The sequence below is a fragment of the Carassius gibelio genome, chromosome A7, assembly GCF_023724105.1.
Source record: "Carassius gibelio isolate Cgi1373 ecotype wild population from Czech Republic chromosome A7, carGib1.2-hapl.c, whole genome shotgun sequence".
NCBI lineage: Eukaryota > Metazoa > Chordata > Actinopteri > Cypriniformes > Cyprinidae > Carassius > Carassius gibelio.
In genome coordinates this window covers 30,717,074-30,740,127 of record NC_068377.1, presented here as the reverse complement: position 1 = coordinate 30,740,127, position 23,054 = coordinate 30,717,074, and the positions used below count along the sequence as shown (strand labels likewise).

Here is a 23,054-nt window from a genome sequence, read left to right as displayed (position 1 = left end):
TTTCATTATTTGTGTGAATGCAAAATAGTTTACAGAGGCTACCGTGGAAACAGCTCTGTTCTGCAGTTCATAAGCGCCCTCTGCTGTCAAACTGTGGATATACAAATTAATTCAGTCTGCCATATTTTTTTGTTCAGACCAATGCAAAAGCAGACCAGATTTTTGTTCTTAATATTAACCGGTCGATGGAAAATAGCCTACATTGTTATCAGAAGTGTTGAGTTATTTAGAATGCACATTAGCTTATGTAGAACTGTTAATGAAGCAGATAATTGTTTTTTTCATTCTGACTCATCCTTTATTATATATATATATATATATATATATATATATATATATATATATATATATATATATATATATATATATATATATATATATATATATAAAGATTAAAGGATTTAAAGGCTGATATATTATAATTGTATTTTTTTAAATGTTCTGGATCATAAATATACGGCTGAATCTGACTGTTAGCCATGGTTTGTTTTGGATGTATGATGGTTTTCTCTCAACGCAAAAACCTACTCGCGCCCGTGACTCTTTAGCTCCGCACAAGTCACGCCTCCAGCCGCTACTGTTTTCCGGAAAAAAAAGCGGTACAGACTATCTTTGTCTTATAAATATAATAAAACTAAAGACTTTTTGGAGATATGAAGGATGCATCTATAGGTACTCAAGATTAACAGGAGATTGAGTGAAAATGAGCATTTCACCCCCCCCCCCCCCCTTCAAGTACTTTATAATATTGGTAGCTCTCAGCTGCTTTCATTTGTAAAAAGTAGCTCCCGAATTAAATAAGGTTGGAGACCCCGGTGCTAAAGACTTCGACCTGTCTCTAAGTTCTGGCAGAGGAACACTGCTGTTAGATATTTTAGCGCTGTCTGATGGAGAGTGAAACAAGGAGCCTTGCTGAGCATGGCAAACCAAAGAGAATGGGTCGGGTGTAAACACGACCCCCCCCCCCTCACCCCCCACAATTCCTCATTCTATAGAAAAGCATTGCTGGAATAAGTAAGTAAGTACCGATAATAGCGGTGGAGGTCTTTGTCTCTGCTCAGCAGAGTGTGGGAGGTTTATTAAACACTCAAGACTGTGGAATGAAAGGAGACTGGCAGAGATATCACCATCCCCTGAGGCTGCAAGACCAGCGTGAAAACACGCTGACAGGAAATGGGCTGCTTCTCCAGAATGCACCAGTTAATTGGTTAATGAGTTAATTAGCATGAGCAGCTTGTAAACTTGGAATTTTTAACCGAATGTACATAGGTGTGTTATGGCAGACATGTTTGCAGCCTTACACGTTTAAATAAATGCAATATGATGTATGCAAATGTGATTATGCCAAATTGGAGCCTGAAATTAACCTTAAACCACCCTTTCTCTCACCATATGCTACTTTACATCAGTCATCCATGCACTGTGTGTGTTTAACCTGCAGTAATTGCGACTTTGTGCAGTCCTTTCGAATCTAATTTTCATGCAAGGAAAATTGGGAGGCACCTGATCTCCACGGCTATGACCTTAAAATGAAGAGAAATGGAGGATATTGAGGAACAAGGCCAAGAAAAACAGAGGGAGGAGAAAATTGACAATTTGCATATAATTTTACAAATATAAATGGGCTGGAGACATGAAATAATTTTTGGAGAGACATAAGATAGTTAGATTTTTAAAGAATCATTAGTCATATCTAAACTGACTAGTGCTGGCAAAAAGGTGATTAACTTTTTTTTCTTATACTTTTATATAAATTACAACCTACAATCTAAATAAAAAAATATATATATATTTTATATGTCAACTACGTTTTATATACAGTGGCCACAAAAAAAGTAAAAATGCCATCAATACAACTGATACAAAATATGAAACCAAGTGGCATCTGAAAATAAACCTTGATTAAGTTTATTGTAATTACTTTTAACATACTAGCCCATATCCAGAAAAAAATACCCTTCGTCTTAATCAAGCTCACCTGGCATCAAGCTATCAAACGTTTCAGAGAACTTTGAATATAGAGCATGAGTCATGACACTTTTATTTATTTATTTACCTATTTTTGACAGTCCCAGTTCTCATTCACTATTCTTTTATAAAAAAGAACATCTAGGATATACAGTATGTATAATATATATATATATATATATGTGTGTGTGTGTGTGTGTGTGTGTGTGATAGGTAAAAATTGATAGCCTGAATGCACTGTAAGTCGTGCTCCACTTTAAAATAATCACATTTTGCTTTGCAGCCTGAAATGGAGACAGTTTTGTTTTCACAGCTTATATAACATCCACGTGAGAGAAAACACACCAACATGTCAGAAAAACAAAACAAAAAACAGAATCATTGAGTAAGAAAAAGGACCACCCCCTTGTGTCATTATTTTGTTGAAGCAACTTTTGCTTTAATCACAGCCTTTAGCCTGTTATGTCTCTACTAACTTTGCACATCTGGACTTTGCAATATTTGTCCAGTCTTCTTTGCAGAACTGCTCAAGTTCAGTTAAATTTGATGGTAAAAATTTGTGGACTTCAGTCTTCAAGTCATTCCACAGGTTTTCAATAGCTGCTTTTCCACTGTTGGGCCAGTGCGAGCCAGTGCTTTCAATGGGAAGGGCGGAGCTAATAGCCTCTGACCTGGACCACCGAGCTTAAAATTACACTGCTTTTCCACGGTCGGCCGGAAGCTCCGCTGCGCTAAAACCTGCCCTTTACATGGTTCTCTGCAACAACATCACGCAACCTCATAATTTCACCAACAAAGAGAAGTTATCATAACTAATCAGAAATAAATCACTGGAACTAGCGAAATCACAAACTTCTATGCTTCTACACCCTTGTTAATCAGCTATTATTTCCTACTGATTTTAGGAATAAATTATGGGTAAGGTTAGGTTCAGGTGTAGGGATTGGGTTAAGTTAATATTTTTGGACAATAATGTTGATTGAGGATCATCATAAGATGTTGATCCAGGAACATGTCTTACTTGGCAAAATGACGGCGACCGTACTAGCACGCCTGCTTTTGGCCCAACAGTGTAAACGTGGCTAATGGGGTTTAAGTCTGGGTTCTGACTAGGCCATGCAAGGACATTCAACTTTTTCTCCTTCGACCACTATGTGGTCAACTTTGCTGTGTGCTTTGGGTCATTGTCATGTTGGCAGGTAAACCTTCTTCTCATTAACAACTTTCTGGTAGAGTGTAGCAGATTTTCCTCAAGAATTTGATAGTATTTTGCCCCATCCATATTTCCTTCTATCCTGACAAGTGCTCCAGTCCCTGATGCAGAGAAACTCCCCAATAACAGGATATTATCACCTCCAAGCTTTACTGTAAGAATGCTGTTATTTGCATGGTAAGCTGTGTTGGATTTCTGCCATCATTTAGTGTTGAGGCCAAATAATTCAATTGTAGGCTATGTTTACACTAATGTGTTTTCATTTAAAAATCCATAACTTTTAGTATGGTTACGCCTGTTGTTTACACTTCACTAGTATTTTCAACCCTCGAAACTGAGACTTTCGAAAATGCTGCAGACCGCGTTTTAATTTGAAAACTCCGGGATTGCATTTCAGTGTAAACGGACCAAAATGGAGACTTTTGAAAACAATGGCGTGGCTGCCCACATTCGCTTTGTGTACCATTGACGACCGTGTAAACAATAACATGGAGACTGAACTGTAAACTTTCCTGGATTTGTTGCCGTTTTAGCAGCCACTGTGCAGCTAAATTTAGTATTTTTTACATGTGCAAGAGGCAAGCTGTGACATACTTGCTTTTCCTCACCATCATGCTCATTGTTGAACTTGCCAGTGACAAGAAATAAACTACCTGTTTATACTTTTACGTGCATGCCCAGTGTGGATGAATGGTCATGTGACATGCATTTTCGGTTGTGTAGTGTGGACTGAGTTTGTTTCTGAAATGCAGTAAAAACACCAGTTTAGATGGGGATTATTTTCATTTTTAAACACTTAAGGCCTTAGTCTCATCTGCCTCAGAATCTTCAAGGTGTGTTTTGGCAAAGCTCAGTCCTGACTGCATGTGGCTTTTCTTGAGGAGTGGCTTTTTATTTTATTTGTGGAGAACTTGTAATTTTGTTGTCACATGCACACAATGACCACCCTTTGTCATAACTTCTTGCAGCTGCTTCAGAGTTGCTGTAGGCCTCTTGGTTACCTCTCTCACCAGTTTCCTTCTGGCCCTTTCATCCAGTTAGGAGTGACATCCTGATCCAGGGAGGGTTTGTGTTGAACCAAATACCTTCCACTTCTTAATAACAGACTTCACGGTGCTTCTAGGCATTGATAAGGTCTATGAAAAATCTTTTGACTTGTGTCAAAAATCTTCAATCTTCTGACTTGTGCCTGTCAACTTTATTCCAGAGAGATTTCAACAGTGCATTGCAACCCATAGTTGTTTGTTTCAGTTGCACTACCAGCACTGAAATGCTCCAGGAAAGCTCTTTTCATGCTGAGCTGAGCTAATCATAATCACCATCACAGTTGAAAGTCAAATGGGGAGGGGGGTGATCATTTTTCCAGCTCAGTAATTCTGTTTATATACATGTGACAGGTGATTGTATGTTGCTGTTATGTCTTTCACTTGGATGCTATAAGCTGCACTGAGTAAATACAGCTGGATAAAACAAAAACTATGTCCGTCTTCATTTCAGGCTGCAAAAGGTTTTTTATAACCACTGTCCTTTAAAAATGAACCTTTTTTGTTCTGTGAAAAAGAGAAAGTCATACAGGTTTGGAACAACATGAGGGTGAGTCAACTATGACCTTAAACTGAAAAATATGAATCATTTTATAATTTCTACAAATACACTTATATTTTATTCAAATGCTTTTTTCATGTCAATTTTACCCCTGCATTCCTGTATGTTTTGTCAGGCAGGGGCCAGCCCTCAGCTTTCAGTCAATCCAGTCACACTAGTCTCCGGTCACATCCTCCACCTGTCCTTCATCTTATGCAAATGAGCCTGAAAGTCATTATCAGTGTCACTGATGCCGCCCTGTCTGTTTGTGTAGTTAAAATTCTACAAACATATTCAAAATATAAGAGAAGAGACAAGACAAGATGAGAAGAGAGCAGCAGGATAAACAAACAAACAAACAAACAAACATTTGTGCCGTCCAGAGAGAATGTGTCCAGGGGTCATAGCTGCCTACATTCCAGTCAATGTGCACTAGATTGGGAATGGAGACAAATTAAGACTTCTCATCTTCTACAGGACATCCGGCCAAAGACCATTACAGCCGTTCATAAAATGGATTCTGATACTGCATTTAGATAAGTAATTCCAGCAGCTACTGTACGGCTACCTTAGTATGGGAAGAAACCATATTGATTTGAATGCAAATGAAAAAGATGCTGTAGGGAATAGATGTACAGTCTGTTTCTAAGGCTGTACTGTTGTGTATTACCTTCACAAAAGTTTTTTTTTGAAAATGTTTTTTTATTTGAATCCAATGAAAAGATATAACATAAAAATAAAAACTACTACAAACTGTACAAACCCTACCTCTAAACAATACCACTCACACAAAACTATTTTATCTATTATAGATTTTCAAAACACTTATTATATAATTTAAATATAATTTATAAGCTTGTTTCCTCATGGGGACCAACTGAAAAAAGAAAAGAAACACACACACACACAAAACTAACTTATGTACTTTAATATACTGGTCGTTACACAACGAAGGTAATACCAGGACAACACACAAACACACACACACACACACACACACACACACACACACACACACACACACACACACACACACACACACACACACAAATTGCACTTAATTTCAACATTTACTCTCCTTTTATAAAAAAAAAGCATTCTTGGAATTGCAAGTTTTCCTCTCTTTGCATGAGATATATATAACTGAAATTGAACAAAATATTAAATACATCGGTAACACTTTAGATTAGGGAACATGTATTCACTATTACCTAATTTTCCTGCAATAAACTGCTAATTTGCTACTTATTAATAGTTAATAAGGAAGTTGTTAAGTTTAGGTATGAGGTCGGGTTAAGGGATCTAGAATATGGTCATGCAGAATAAGACATTAATATGTGACTAATAAGTACTAATAAACATCCAGTTTTAAATGCATGCTAATAATCAATTAGTTAAGAATGAGAATTGGTCCTTAAAATAAAGTGTTACCGATACAGCTATAAAATTATAATGCTACTAGAATATTAAATTTTTTTCTTGAAATTCATGTAAAATAAGATATGTAATTCTTAGACAAAAGTAAAGTTTTTTTTTTTTTTTTTTACAAAAATAGCATGTCCTTCTCAAATAATCACATAAGTGATATCGAGAGATATCATTAAGGTAGTATAGCTTTTTATTATTGTGATACTTATAAAGACCACATTATTTTCTAGAATAAACAGCCATGGCCGAGCAGCTATAAAACATGTTTTGGCATGTCCAGCTTTAGTGCTCATCTGCTTGACATTCTGGCTCATATCAATCTGTACTATATGATTAGACATGTCAAAAAAGGCTAAAACTGAATAACCCTGAGAATTTCTGATGAGTCACAGAAAGAAAATATAAAATGATTTCCTATAAAATGACATGTATAAAAGTAGAACCAAAGTATTGTTTTAGGATCTTTGTTTATTGTATACCCTAATACAAAATCCCAATACGAGGATAAGCTGAATTCAACCGTCAGCCAAACTCAGAGATGGCTGATACATATGGGCCTGTGTCTCCTACTCACTTAAAATCCAAGGCTGTAATTCCCACAGGTTAAAGCACTCGTCAAGTGGAAAACTCCAACATCCGAACACAGACTCGCTCTATAAGCACAAAAGTTGTGTCAGCTGTTTGAAGCAAAGTTGCTCAAATCCGACTGTATTCTCTCCTGTCTGTCAAAAGCTTCAGGAAACTTATCTCCAACTATGATAGAACCATAAGTTTTCAAGAAGTTATGGAAAACATGTCTAAGGTGTAATACATCCATCAGCACCGTTAATCTTTAAAAAAATCTCGAAGAGGAAGTTGGAAAACGATGGAATATATAATGAAGGGAAAGGGAGAGAGGAAGAAAAAGTATAGGAACTTTTAGTGGTGCCAAACAACTGAGACCGCATGGAAATTTGTGATGAGGGTAAAAGAGCAAATAAAACGGAGCCCAAATAAATGGATGAAACACATGATGAGAAACGTGTTTCTTGCATAATCAGTAATGTGTGTGTGTGTGTGTGTGTGTGCAGTAGTGCAACTCCGCTTCACGTTCACACCACTTTTATGTCATCCTTCCATCTCTGTCTCCTTCATTATTTTTCCTGCCTGATCTTTCATTCTCTCTTTTGATTTTCCCCCATCTCTTCCTCTCTCTCTCCCTCACTCACACTCTTGGAGTCAAGAGGCCTCTGCTGATCTGTTCTGCCTCAGGTTGCTATGGAAACTGCCTGGATGGTCAGGATTCAGTTTGGTTCTTCGTTCACATCTTGATATCTCCCTCAACCTTGTCAGGACACACACTCACACGTAAAAAAAAAGACCCCCCACAAACTATAAGAGATTCCACCTTCCCCATTAATGTTTTTACCCCAAAATTAAAAGAAAAAAAAGGAAAAGATCCCACTAGTTAGTGCATCATTTACTATTAACTAACAATGACCAAAACAACTGTTCATTGTTATTCACGTTAGCTCAGTTCATTAAATAATACTAACAGATACAACTTCTGATTTAAAAATGTATCAGTAAATGTTGAAATTAACATCAAGAATACTAAATGCTTTTTATATTTTTCAGTGTTCGTTTTGGTCACACTTAAATTTGTGGATCAATTCTTACTAAGTAACTACAAACTATGACTCTTGCCTCAATAAACTCATAATTTGCTGCTTATTAGTAAGGTAGATTTTAAGTTTATGTATGGCTCTGATTAAAGGATTCTAAAATATAGTCATGCACAATAAGGCATTTATATGTGCTTTACAATTACTAATAAACAGCCAATATGCTAGTAATATGCATGCTAATAAGCAACTAGTTAATAGTGAGAATTGGTTCCTCAATTTTAATAAAATAATTTGAACAAATGGAAGTTTATTGTAACGTTTACCATATTTTTTGCAAATATTCCTAAATAATGTTACTGATCATTTAAATGTATATTAATGTGTGACACCAAACATGATTTCCTGAGATTTAACCTATTTTTTCAGCCTATTATAATATTTTTTAAAATGTACTCTTACAAAAAAGCACTGTACAATAGCTCTGCATGAATGCCTATTTTAACATTGTACTCCACAGTACTTCAAAGAATAATGTAGTGTAAAAGATAATACCATCTTTTACCATAAAGTATCTCCCTATCAATATATATATTTTTACAAATATCTTTTAAATCTCTCTTTCATGTGTTTTCACTCCTCGTTCCCACTCTCCTCCTCCAAAAATCCTCACTTTATTTTCAGTTTTTAATTTTATATATTTTTTCCATCTCTGTCTCTCTCAGCAAAGCCAAGGTCAAGCTCTTAATTACTTTACGAGCAGCTGATTTATCCATTACATATTTAATAAAGGGAGATGAATTCCCTTCTGAACGCACTCCAAACTGAGAGAGAGCAAGAGAAAAACAGAGAAGGAAAAAAAAAAAAAAAAAAAAAAAAAAGAACAGACAAACAAAAGGTGGTTAAAGTTTACGCTGAATTTCAGGGATGTGCTTTTTTTGTACAGGTACTGATATGATATCCAGCATGTGATGGTTGGGGTCGAGACACCATTTCCACCTTCAGCCACAGAGAGACGCAGTGCAAGTGGAAATTCTAAATCATTACCTCCACGTCAACCTCTGTCACGGTAACAGGGGATGCTGTGAAAGAAAAAAACAACAGCCACATGGCTGTATTGGGGAATATGAAGATGACACTTCTACCTGCAGCTCACCACTCACCAGAGCAAAAACAGAGTATAGCAGGAGGAGAAAAAGATGTAAGAACAAGTGATGGTGTCAAAACAATGATGAATGCTGGTGTAGTCTGCAGAAAAACCTGCAGCAGGGTAAGAAAAGACAGACAGAACTACCTTAAAGGCTAAAGAGAGAGAGACGTGTGTGTAAATAAGGAATTTATAACTATCACTCCTTTTCCCCCCAAGACCTTTCACTATGTGTGTTTGTGCATGAGATATATTATGTGACAGATGATATAAAAATAATGAACTGTAGTTTAGCTAAATTGGATCCAAGAGAGTTTCCACTGCACAGACAAACATAGACATTCAGTTCTAACAATAGCAGGCATTCAGACATAAATATGAGCTAAACTGAGCTATATAGCTGAGCTAACAGACTTGTGGGTCAGTTGTCAAAACCAATTTAAACAAATCACATACTGTACAAAGATTCAAAAGGATATTTCAAGTTCTGTCATCCTCAGTCTGGCTCTTTTAGATTTTAGTTGTGCAACTCAACTACTAATTTTGAGTATCCACATCAGTTTCACTGGATATTAATGTTAATAGCACCAAACAGCAGAGCTGGGGTACTTGGACTTGTGACTTGGACTGTAACTATGAAAGAACTCGGACAGACACGGGTAGACTTGACATAGACTCAGACGTTTTGAAATCAGAATTGTTCAGAGCAAACATGAATCCACATCATGTGTAACATGAAAGATGATATATATATATATATATATATATATATATATATATATATATATATATATATATATATATATATATAGTTAACAGCATAGAAGTAAGATAAAAATACATTAATAAACATCTCTCACTCAAACTCAATTGGTTAAAGACTAGGACTCGCCTCTGACTCAACAAGTTGGACTCTCACCCAACACTATCACACAATACAAGCAAATGAAGAAAGTCAGTAAAATCACATAAAAAATGTGATCAAATTTTACATACTTGATAAAAATGGAAATAAATTTAATCTGGATTGAAATATGAGACTGCCATATCGAGTTTCCCTCTCTAACACTGGATGATAAGTTTCAATTTGGTAACCACTAGTTAATGCATTAAGAAGCATAACTTAATACCAGTAAAATCACATAGAAACTTGATACAGATATAAATGCAAAACATCAATACAACATCATTCAAAATGGGGGTAACGAAGCACAAGAGAATTAATTGAGTGACTAACCAATGCAAACCAATAAACAAAAATTAGACCATTAAACAAAACAACTGACAAAGTATATTGAGTAGAGAAAATTCAACTTTCTGAGCTAACGGGGCAATGAGTTCACACAGTATATTCAAAAGATGTATTTGTAACATCAACTCTTATAACTCTCTGCATACCATAGCTGTTTTGTGGATCTCTTCCCATGACAAACACCTGACTGGTCAGACAGTTTACCTGTGATTACCTTGATTTACCTTGATTTTGATGCAGACTTGACAGAGTGTCAATAATACTGCAGCGGATCAAGTCTGAATGATCATGGAAGGTAAAATAATGATCACAACATTTTTCATCTCAAGCCCATGCCATTAAAAAACAAACAAACATACAAACAAACAAACAAACAATTACCATGCAATTACCATGCCACAAATATACCAAATGTAATTTCCATCCCTAAAATACATATTTTTCCGTCACTGTTATGCACATTTATCATAAACACAGGTCAAATGCTTTCTACTAGTGTGGCCCAAACCATTTATCACAGTTTTATTACAGGTAGAATGCAAAATGTTTCAGTAAAAGCATTTCAACCAAATGTAATAAATGCAATATTTGAAACCTTTAACCCACAGGGGAAAATCAACCCATGGCAACAGTTTAAAAGCAGCCCAATTTTGAGGGGAAACAATCACAACAACCCAAGCACAAACACAAGCAGCAGAAGTCAGATTTTACTGATCACAGGTCAAAAGTAAGGAGAGAAAACTGGCAAGATATTGGAGGATTTGCTCCTCAAAAGATCCTGAGCTCATTGACAAATGTTTTTAAAGTAAGATGCTCCCTTTACAAAGTGCGCTCCTGATCGCAAAATTGAAATGAAAACTGCAACTGTGAGCGCTCATTCAAAAAGGGATTTAAATACCCCACATATTGATAGCAGTGCCCTGATGTGTGAAAATTATATACAATATTAGAATGTTTGCAGAAGTGAACAAAAATCGCAGAAGCGTATGGAAGAATGCGGTAATGGTCAGAAATTTAGTGAGACAGGGATCAACAAGCCCCATCACGCAGCAGTGGGTCAGTCAGTTTTACTGATTACTTCATATAAACAATGTTGTTGTTTTTTTTGACTGTAATTTAAAAATTATGATTTTTCAATGTGAATATGGCTATTTAAGATTCATCAGAACACAGTGAAAATGTATTGATTCAATGGTTATGACGGGATTGCTGGTTATGAAAGGATTGCTGGTTATGAAAGGATTGCTGGTTATGAGAGGATTGCTATAGAACACAATGTCTATAGCATAAGATCTCTGGCAGCTATGAAGTATTCAAAAAACCTTCCAGTGGCTTACATAATCTTCAAACGACCAACACAGCCTTCAAATGACCTGTGCAACTATACAACCTTTAAATGAATGAATTATGCAATCTTCCTAAAGTCTAAAAATGACATCAAATTCTTTCAGTTGGATGTGGTTTGAATATAAATTGAATCCATAATTCTAATGAGCAAAGCATCTGTGACTGAACAAGTGACAGACTGTGTGCAGGCCAATGGTTTTATCTAAATTATAGTTTGATTCACGTCACTCATTCTCATTTCAAATGACGGCCCACGAGGATAGAGGATCTGCAATTTCTTGAATCACTGTCGCCTCAGTGCTCATATTGCTGGCCCCCATCCAGAATCATGATAGAAGCTGATAGTGGAGAGGAGGGGCATTACGACGGAACACTGCTGCCAGTGCATGATGAGATGTGCTGATGTTAATTGTGTCCTGTCACTGCTGCTATAAATCCTGCATCATATCTTTCCTTTGTGGACACTTGCATGCACCAGGTGTCCTTGAGGTCCAGATTTGGCACGACTCAACATAATGACTTAAAGTAAACCTTGCCTTTTGAAAAAGTACTTAGCTAAACTACAGGCTACTAAAGAAGCTATGATGGGGAACAATATTTTTACATATATTATCGTTCACCAAAGTTTGGGGTCGAAGGTGTTTTTAATGTTTTTAAAAGAAGTTAATTTAATGCAGCCTTGCCATATGAGAGCATTTGGTAACACTTTATAATAACTGCATGCTATTAATCATTAGTCAAGCATTAGGAAACAGTTAATTCATCATTTATAAAGCATTAATAGACATTTATAAGCAGTTTATAAATACAGGTATAAATGCTTTATACCTGATTTAAAAGCATATCTATAATGTATTTGATAATTGTTTTTTCATACTTTATTAATGATCAACTTATCATTTCTAAAGTATAGCATTATTTACACAACAGTTATTAAAGAGTTGTCAGTGGTTCATAAGATCACTTAGAAATTGTAAGTAAATGATTAATAAACTATTTAAATGTGCATTCATGCATCTTTTTATTCAGACATATAGTAATAGTTACTTATAGTGTTAATAAATGGTTTATTGTATTTCTACTGTAATTCATGGTTAAATCAGGTAGCTATAAAACATATGTAGTTGTTAGTTAACTATTTTTGTGAGCTCATCTAAAGTGAGGACTATTTATGCCTTGTAAACCTTTTACAAATGAGATATTTCTATGTTCTGTATCACTGTGTGGTGTTTGTTTCCGTTTTTTGTTTAGAAGATAACTGAGTCTTTAAATATCATTTATAAATGCTTTACAAGGCATAACTAGACTCACTTTAGATGAGCTCACATAAATAGTTAACTGACCACTACTAAATGCTTTATAACTACCTGAATTTACTACATTTCTTGTGATCTTATGAATAACTGGCAACTCCTAAATAACTGGTTTGTAAATAATGCTATACTTCATTGAGAAATGATAAATTGATCATGAATAAAGTATGAAAATACAATTATTAAACACATTATAGATATTCTTTTAAATCAAGAATAAAGCATTTATATCTGTATTTATAAACTGCTTATTACTGTCTATTAATGCTTTATAAATTATCAATTATCTGTTTACTAATGCTTAATTAATGATTAATAGTGTGCAGTCATTATAAAGTGTTACCGAACATTTATTTCTTTTAAATACATCTCACTGTCTCACAGAAAAGAGTGAGCCAAAAAAAGTGATCTCTCTCTCTCTTGCTCGCACACACTCAGAGGTAATATACAAGTGCACGCACGGTATTAATGCTTGCAGACTTGACACACTCATATTTAATATATTTCAAATCAGCAACACAATCTGAGGTGAACTGTCACATGAATGTTTTCTATTACACTCAAATTGCGTTAAAGCATTTTAGGTTGATACAGCTAGCACGCATGTGCAGTCTCAAGCGCATTTCATGATTCTATGGCAACCAGTGAGGGACACTTGGACTGCCAAACCGTGTTTTACATTTTCTCCCATTTTTATAATATTATAAATGAACCGTTTAATCTTAAAGTTTTAGTGGTTCAGATTCAGACTCGATGCAGAGCAGAGAGCACAGAGATCAGATGATAGTAAATAAATAACGTCAGTGGCCATGGCATTGCACGAGCGATCGTTATTATAGTTCAAAAGGAAAACAGTGTAAGTTATTATGCGAATTAACTCGAGTCAGAATGTACATGTGCACAGTAGCATTTGTCATCCGTCACCGTGACATCAAGTGGACTTCTGAAGTTGAAATAATGAGTGGATTCAGCTTGGACTTGGAATAACGAGAGGAATAACATGAATAACTTTCTTGTCGGAGGATTGTAATGCATCACAGGCAGTCAGGTACAAGGAAGAGAGACTACGGCTCTTTAAATTAGGTAAGACAAAAAGCTGTATTCTTCGCAACAGGTTTATTTACTTGTAATAGCAATTTAAAGTGGAATATGTGAACGTCGGGTCCAGTCGGGTCTGTGTCTTCCCGGCGGGTTCGGGTCCAGATTTCAAACAATATACTGGTCCGGGTCGGGTCCGGGTAGACATTTTTCGGATCTACACGTGTCCGGGTCCAGCTTTTGAAATATTAGACGGGTCCGGGTCGGTTCGGTGTAGTACATTACGGGTCTCTGTCGGGTTCGGGCACAAATTTTTGGACCCGTGAAGACCTCTACTCAGAAGTAAACATCCACTGATATGATTGGCTAACAGATGTATATGTTTGACAGCCTATTTCCTTCATAGTTGGACGCTGCTTTGATTTAGTTTAAAAAGGCATAAATACTCAATACATATCAAACGATCTGTAATAAAAGACAAAGCAGTAGTGACCACGTAATAAAAATGTGGTGCGTCCTTACTGTCGGATGAATTGTGCCTTGATTGTAAATAAATGAGTGGAAAAAATGAAGAGAAAAAAATGAAGTGAATGAACTAGTGGGCGGGGCTAAACAGGCACTGATGTAGAAGCAGACGTTGATCTTCTTCTGCGGAGGCGGGGTTTAACCACACTATTATGTCATAAAGTGGCACATTCCACAACCTGTCAATTTGGCAGATTGGCTTCAATATAAACTGTTTTTAGACTAAGTTTTGAGTTCTGGAACTTACAGGATATTTTTATAATACAATGACCTCTTATATGTCAAAAGATCAAGGGAATTTAGATTTCTAAAGTCCATGACCCTTTAATGAAAAATATACACTGGCTTGAAAACAGCTTAGCTACTATCAAGCTATCAGTTAGCATCTCTACTTTTAGTTCACCACTAATCCCAATGCGGCTTCACTGCTCGTCGCACCAGACAGACATTTTTCATCAATTTTTTACACACACGCACACACTCTCTCACTCTCTCTCTCTGCATCAATTTAAATTCATTGTGCTTTGCATTATATCTAGAGGGGAAAGTCTTGAGTCTATGAGAAGACAAACAGGTAGTGAGAGAAAGGCATTCACAAACAAACATAAGCACTCTCTTTTGCATGGCAGGAAGAGCTGAGCTGAGAGGCTGACATTTCTAAGCTTCACTATCTGCTCTAAGCTCCAGAGCCAAGTACATAAGGCGCTAATATGCCAGAGAAAGTCAAAATGCTAAAGCACCACACCCAGGGCCTTAGAACCATCTGACTCAGCCTCAGCCCTTCAGCTGTATTTGTGTGTATGTTATATATTACAAGTATTACGAATTCAAACTGGCACCAACTTTTCTGCAGTTTAGCATTAAAGCTTTGAACATCCAAAGCGCCTTTCTTTTTTATTTCCTTGTCATATATATATATTTTTTATTAAGTGCAAATCTAAAGGCCGCCTTATCCCCGCTCTGGGCAGTGCCGCAGTTAAAGTAAGAAATGGAAAAATATATTTCTAACTGCTGTGGCCCAATAAACCCGTCAGAGCCAAAGCTAATCTGCATGAATATATCACTCTTCAATATTTCAGACTTGTAAAATAATAAAAGAGGAAGAGAGAGGAAATAAGAAAGGATTTAGCACTTTAATTCAAAAACTCTTCTCCTCATATTACCCTTAAGAAACTCGCACACTTCTGAACTATGCATATTCAGCTTTGCAGTCAAAACTAATGAAAAACTCTAAATACAATAGCAGGTATTTACCCTGAGAAGTTATTCTGATTCAGGATTCACTTTCATATAAGTGACTTTTATATAATAAGAACAATTAAGCAGAAATGGACCTATAGACTGTAATTGGAGCACTGTGGGATCTGCTGATGCTCTTTCCTGAAGAAAATTAATGGTTTTATTTAGCCAGATTTAACTGAAAGTTAACTATCTTTACCAGACCTGATAAAAGTAACCCCACATTAGAGTTGCGTAATTGGAATGTTGCCTGTTTCATTCATATAAAAAAGTAGCTTGATGTTCATTAACTACATGAACAAAACGTGTAGCACTTGATTTACATGAGCAGTTCAAATGAACAAATGAATAAAATAAATGAATCCTAAAAACGAGTGCATAAACATGATATAAAAAGGAGCATAAAGGCCTAAGAAAAAAAATAATAACTTGATGAGTCAGAACTCACTGCTAATTGATCTACCATATGGAGCAGCTTCTGTGCCTCCAGCAAATTTCAGACATGCATGAAGAGTTAATGGGGAAAATAAATGAAGTACACTTACCCAGAACTCCCAGCCTATAGTTCATGGTGACTACAATGACGTTCCCATATGCCGCAAGAACACTGGCGTCAAACATGTTTCCGGTTCCTTCCATATAAGAGCCGCCGTGAATGAAGAGCATGACTGGTTTCTTCCTGCGGTCACGGATGTCTAAAAAAAAGTCAAAATGAAAGGAAAGAGAGTGTTGAGTAAGTGAGAGCTACAGAAATGAGTCACTTTGTGAAACTACACATTTTATTTTATTTTTTATCTAAGAGTGATGGTTGGATCCTTTGTTTGAGAGTAAATAGCTAGATGTTAGGTCACTTTAGACACTTATAAGCTCTTACTCTTCAAGATATAACAACACACACACACACACACTCACACACCGAAACAGATGCAGAGGCAGCTGCAATGAAGCGTCGCTATAGTAACTGCCTCAATTTGATTTCCCCATCTACCCAGCAGAGGCCATTCCATCAAAGTGACTCGCTCCCATTGACTGTTGCCATGGAGATCTATTATATAGACATGCATACTTTCACTTTTCTAACCCCTTGGCACCTTCAATCACCATCTGAATCTCAGTCGATTTCATTAAAGCAGATAACTGATGATGTCCAGTGCTCCAAGATGCAGCAGGAGCCAACACACACAAAAACACAAATGTATCCGAAGCGTTACTAGATTAGAGCATCAAACAGACAGACAGTCAAGAAGGATCACTAACTTATTCATCCATAAAACACATACAAATACTGTCATACCTGACTAGACAGACACAAAGATGCTGTGACATGAACACACATTTTCAAACTGTGTGATTCCAAATGTCACGTGAGCCACACATTCGTTTCAATCACGGTCAAACACTTTTCCAAAATGCCCACAGGCTCCAAAATGAACTGTCATCAAACCTGCCAATGGAAAATACTTCCTGATACTGTATTGTCATAGTTATAGTTCACACAAAAATGAAAATTCTGTCATCATTTAGTCTACAGAATTTACTCCATAGTTTAAAAAAAAAAATGCTATGTAAGTCAATGGCTACCTTCAACTGTTTGATTACCAATGATGAGAGAATATTCTTGGGTAAATATTTCTAGGTGAACTATCACTTTAAGACCAAGGAATAATCATACTGAATCAATTACATTTTAAATTCAATTAATTGAAGATATTTTTATTTTGTTGCTCATATAATATTGGTGTTTTGAAAAACGTTAATCAGACTGATAAATACAGTGATAGAAAAAATGATAGATTGAACTAAAGAGAGAATGACAGAATGATAGAATGATAAAACAAACAATAGAACAAGTGACTGATCGATAACAATGAATGATAGATAGAACATAGACAGACCAAACAATAGATAGAACCAACAACAAGTCCAACAATAGATAAAACAAATGATATATAGGCTGAATGATAGGTATGATGGATCAAACGACAGAAGGATAAAACAATGGATAGAGATCTATCGATTGATCGGTCTATCAGTCGGTCTGTCTGTCTGTCTATGTTTTGGTGTTTGGAGGAAAAAGTTAGATAGCCATCATAAACTTATTTTGTGTTGCAAAATAAGTAATAAGTTGTAAAATGTTGCAGTTCCTAAAAGTCCCTACCCTCAGTAGTACCTTTTTAAAATATATTATTTATCCTGCAAAGCCATTTGTACCTGCATGAATTGTTTGACGGGTGTTAATTTTGGACCTTGCGCATGCACATCATCACATGTCCCCAAAGGCGGCATTCAAACACTCAAAAAGTACCGTACATCTGTGTTCATCGTGATTCATTTTCAACCTGTTTTTCCTCACTGCCTCTCTCTATCCCTTTTTAATAGATTCATTTCAAGTCTCAATGTGTTCTGTCTAATAATCACCAAAACATCCTGTTCTTTTATTTTGCCGCCTGGTGTCCTGTGTCCTCACATTGAAATATACCATAAAATTGGTGTATAAAGGGAGGACGAGTATTGCAAGCACACTGAGAGATGGAGGGAGAGAAAGAAAAACATGGAGATTAGAAGGGAGGAAACAGAGGCCGTGTTGAGGAAAAGTAGGAGAGGGCGTGAAAAGGAACGATCTAAAAACTAAAAACAACAAATAAATTAAAAAAGGAACATGCATACTCAGAGATAGAGGACCACAAGAGCTTGCTGCTCACCTCTGATCCTCTCATACAGAACGGAGACAATGGTGTGATTAGAAACAAACTTGTGTTTACTTCTCAGTGCATTCGCATGTGTGTGGGTCAACCCACAAACACGTACACATTCTGCCATTATGTCCCTCTGATGGTGGCGAGCCTCTATCTCTTGTGTGAACTTAATTAGCTCTGAATCCATTAGACACAGCCACATAGACAATTCCTTCCTCTATTCTCCTGTCACCCGCATCCAATTAAACTGGTGCTAAAACACAATGGCATATTTCTCACTTGAGACAACGTGGCCCGATAGGCAGGCTACCAAATTCCATCATAGCTAGCGCTTGTAAATTTTGTGTTTACTAGAGCAAAGTCCAAAAACCTGTGATTTTTGCATATAGAAATCTGCAATGTAGCCTTTTTTTGTGGGTAAATTTGGTTTTGTATACACATTTGATTGACAGTCCTTGACTGACAGTCCAAAAGATTCCATTAGTATTTACGTTGGCTTGAATGACAAATAGAATGATAGATGGACCGATAGATAGAATGACAGATAGTTAGAATGATGGAAAAAAAAGAATACACAGATAAACAATTGATTGATAAATAGACAGACAGAGAGACAGACACATATATATATATATATATATATATATATTAGGGGTGTAACGGTTCACAAAATTCACGGTTCGGTTCGATACGATACACTGATGTCACGGTTCGGTTCGGTTCGGTTCGATACGTTTTAGATACAGCAAAATGTAAAAACATCTCAACTTTTCAGAATGCCGCAAGCGCACCGCGGGTCATGTGACAAGAACCAACCAATCAGCTTCATCCTTTCCCGTAACAACGTTGAGAGCTCAGCCAAGATGAAGGAACAGCTGATCATAGTTGTATATGGATTGCAATTTTGAAATAAATTCAGTAGCAGAGCTACTGCAAGCGATTTTTAGAGCTGCAAATCCATTTATCCTTCGCTGAAATTTCCGCGTCTCATGGAGAGAGCACGTCATTGTTGCTTAGCAAAGACAGACGCCTCAGGAGAAAGAAGCGCTTAGCGTTTTCCATGCGTTTTTAGGCACGATATGTGAACGGCCCCTAAGGCGCTCGCTCACTCAGCACGCGCTGAAGGCTCGTTGCAAAATGTCTAATGCATTTAACAGACCAGAAATATAAGATCCTAAAATAACCAACAGGTTTGGTGTTTGGGTTGGATTCCCTGTAAGCTATAGTGTCTAAATGCTGCAGGGATAGTTTGCTGCGTGCATGTTTCTCCTTTTTTTCGTCTTTTCCCAGATAGTACTGACGCATATATCCCAGATATTCCCGCTGTTTTTTTTTTGTTGTTTTTTTGTAATCCCGCTGGTGTACCCTGTCATGTTGCAGATGCGACATACCGTTGTTTATTTATCCACCACTCTCTTGCCATCACCATTATAGCTTAAAGGGAATCCAAAGTGCACCCAAACACCAGACCTGTTGGTTACTGGAGGATCTTCTCATTTCTAGTCTGTTAAACGCATTGGCTATTTTGCAACGAGCCTTCAGCGTGTACTGAGTGAGCGAGCGCCTGCTGAGTAGCCTAACATAAACATATAAGATGGTGTTTTTTTCTTCTTCGGGAGTGTCAGGGGCGTTGCCTGTTACGTTGTTTGGGTTATTGGGCTACCTTGTTGAACGCATATCATTATATTTCTTTCTCTCTCTTTTTTTTTTTTTTCAAATATAATTAATTACTCCAACGAACCGTTCGGTATACATAATGCGTACCGTGTACCGAACCGAAAGCGTCGTACCGAACGGTTCAATACGAATACGCGTATCGTTACACCCCTAATATATATATATATATATATGTACCACAAATGGCAAAACCCTGTTTTTCTGTCTTACCTTTTTAGAGGACTACCTGCTATTGCTACTATTTTTGAAGATAAGCAAGAGTTACTTTTCCTGGTTATAAAAACCACAATGCTATTGCACTATTACAAAATTTTCTTCCGTCTCATCATTATACTGAATGAAAGAAGATACACCACATGATTGAAAGAATGGAGACGAGCACAAGAGAAGAGAGAGATTACAGAAGGGAGCCTTTGGTGGGGTTGAAGGAGCAGAAAACAGGGCATTTGAGAAACTGACAATCAACACTTAAACTACAGGCTGCAGTCAGACTGTCTCTCTTACACATGGATCAATATCGTAAAGAGCTCTCAGTAGGATAAGACAGAGACAGAGAAAAATATTGCCCTAATGTACATCGACTCTGCAGTAGGGGTTATGAATACTTCATGCTGTATGCTGTCTTTAAATGCACATATGCGGACAACACTCATACATAGTTTTATTTCACATGTGCAAAAGTCCAAAAGAAAATTCCAGCATCCTTTCTTCACCATTATGCCACACAAACAAACTGCTCTTTTCTATAAAACTAAACTGGAGATTGACTAGTGAATGTCAAGCTAGAGAAAACGCTATAATTTTCATTTTGGGGTGAACTATTCACATACGCTCATTTAAGCACAGCAGCACTGTTTGCATGTGATCTCAGTTGGTCTGAATTCAAGACAGAAGAATTCCCAATAACATCCCTGATACTGAAGAGAGAGTTTTTTTCTCTCTGAAACAAAGACCTCGCTATGTTTTCATCCCCACGCTCCCCTCATACATCCACTGAAACAAGAGATCTATTCATCTTATTTATGATCTCCTACTATAGGACTCATGAACTCCATCACTTCTTTTTTGTACACTTGTTTTCCCCACATTTTAACTTTTATTTTTTAGCATTCACCACATCCTCCCCCTTCTTCACTTTATTTAAAAATACACATCCTGCCAGTATTAAAATACTGTAATTATTTATTCACTCATATGCATTTCAATTATTTCCTGTTGAGCATATAAGGAGAATTTTCACAGTTCTTTTTTCAAGCTTCATGTTTATCAAGCTCCAAAAGAACAAAAATGCTTTACAAAATTAGTCTATTTGACTTGTACACTATATAATAATTCTAGAGTCACAGATTTTGGTTATGCTTCCATCTTCAGTCAGCTATTATCAGATTGGATATTGTTTCGTTTCACATGATAAATCTCCAGATCGTTTGTCCTCTGGGGTTCCTCCTACACATCAAGATTTCTGATTCACGATCATGGGTGCTTCCGACATTCTTCTGAGCAGATTCAGTCACTCTTAACACACTACACATTACAGGAAAATCTGATAAAATAATCTCTAGAACCAGTAAGATAATGAGGACATTACCTAGAATTGTTGGAAAGGGAAAAATCAGCTCAAAATCAGCCCATTTATCTTGTGTTGGGTACCCAGCATTAGTAACCACTGAGGTTTTCATTTGAGAATCTTTGACCTCTAGCAATAGTTACTGAGTTACAGTAAGTGATTACTTAAAAGGAAGATTAATTATGAATAATGACTTAAAAATAATAATAAAAGTTGTGGCCTAATGATCCAAAGATTGTGAGTTTGAGTCTCAAGCTGGCAGGAATTGTAGATGGGGGGAGTGAATAGAGAGAGTGCTCTCTCCACCTTCAATTCCACGACTGAAGTGCCCTTGAGCAAGGCACTGAATCCCCAAATGCTCCCCAGGCTCCCCATATCTCCAGCCCCACTCCCGACCCAGAGACCAGCCAGCCACCATCAAGCCGCACAGAGCCAGAGCCCACCGCAGCCGCAGAGCCCGAGCCAATCACCGACAGGGTGCAGGACCTCGAAAGCGCGACTGACCAGGTATGTGAGCCGGCAACACCGTGCATTGTGGGAGTCTTAGTGGAGAACGAGGGCATGGAGGAAAGCCCTTCCCTCACATCCACGACTGAGGGTGAGCTGTATTCGGTCTCAGGAAATATGGAGCAACTTATGGATCTAACGGACTGGTCTATGGAGGTAATTCCTGAATCCCCTGTCTTTCCGCTGGTTCCATCCAGCCCTGATCCCCCTGTATAACCTCTCAGTCTTCCACTCCTACCTCCTCCAGTCAGTTCCTTTGCTCCGTTTCCGCTGGTACCATCCAGCCCTGAATTTTCTGTTACTCCACTGGTTCCGCCCAGCCCTGAGCTTTCTGTGTCTCCGCTGGTTCCGCGCAGCCCTGAGTTTTCTGTTTCTCCGCTGGTTCCGCCCAGCCCTGATTTTTCTGTTTCTCCTCTGGTTCCGCCCAGCTCTGAATTTTCTGTGTCTGTGCTGGTTCCGCCCAGCTCTGAATTTTCTGTGTCTCTGCTGGTTCCGCCTAGCCCTGAATTTCCTGTGTCTCCGCTGGTTCCACCCAGCTCTGAATTTCCTGAGTCTCCGCTGGTTCTGCCCAGACCTGAATTTCCTGTGTCTCCGCTGGTTCCGGCCAGCTCTGAATTTCCTGTGTCTCCGCTGGTTCCGCCCAGCTCTGAATTTTCTGTGTCTCCGCTGGTTCCGCCCAGCTCTGAATTTCCTGTGTCTCCTGTATTCCCTCCCAGCCTCCCTCTCCCACCTCCTCCTAGACATGCCAGTTCCCCTCCTCCACTTACGCTGGTTCCGTCCAGCTCTGATCCTCCTGTGTTTCCTCCCACCCTTCCTCTCTCTCCTCCTCCTAGACCAGCTCGTTCATCGACCTCATCTCTGCTGGTGCCAGTCAGTCCCGCAGCTCACCCTCAGTCCGCGCCATCTGGGCGCGATGGTTTGCCGCTGGACTGCCAGTCCTCAGCTCCGC

The 23,054-nt window shown here is 37.6% G+C and overlaps 1 protein-coding gene across 3 annotated transcripts in view; it reads right to left on the bottom strand.

The window, feature by feature from the left end:
- LOC128017177 (neuroligin-2) overlaps positions 1-23,054 on the bottom strand; it is a 173,673-nt gene that overhangs the window by 42,280 nt on the left and 108,339 nt on the right. For all 3 annotated transcript variants that reach the window (XM_052602427.1, XM_052602430.1, XM_052602429.1), the window contains one exon: positions 16,204-16,353. In XM_052602427.1, the coding sequence (XP_052458387.1) occupies positions 16,204-16,353 (150 nt within the window). The remainder of the gene's footprint in view (positions 1-16,203; positions 16,354-23,054) is intronic.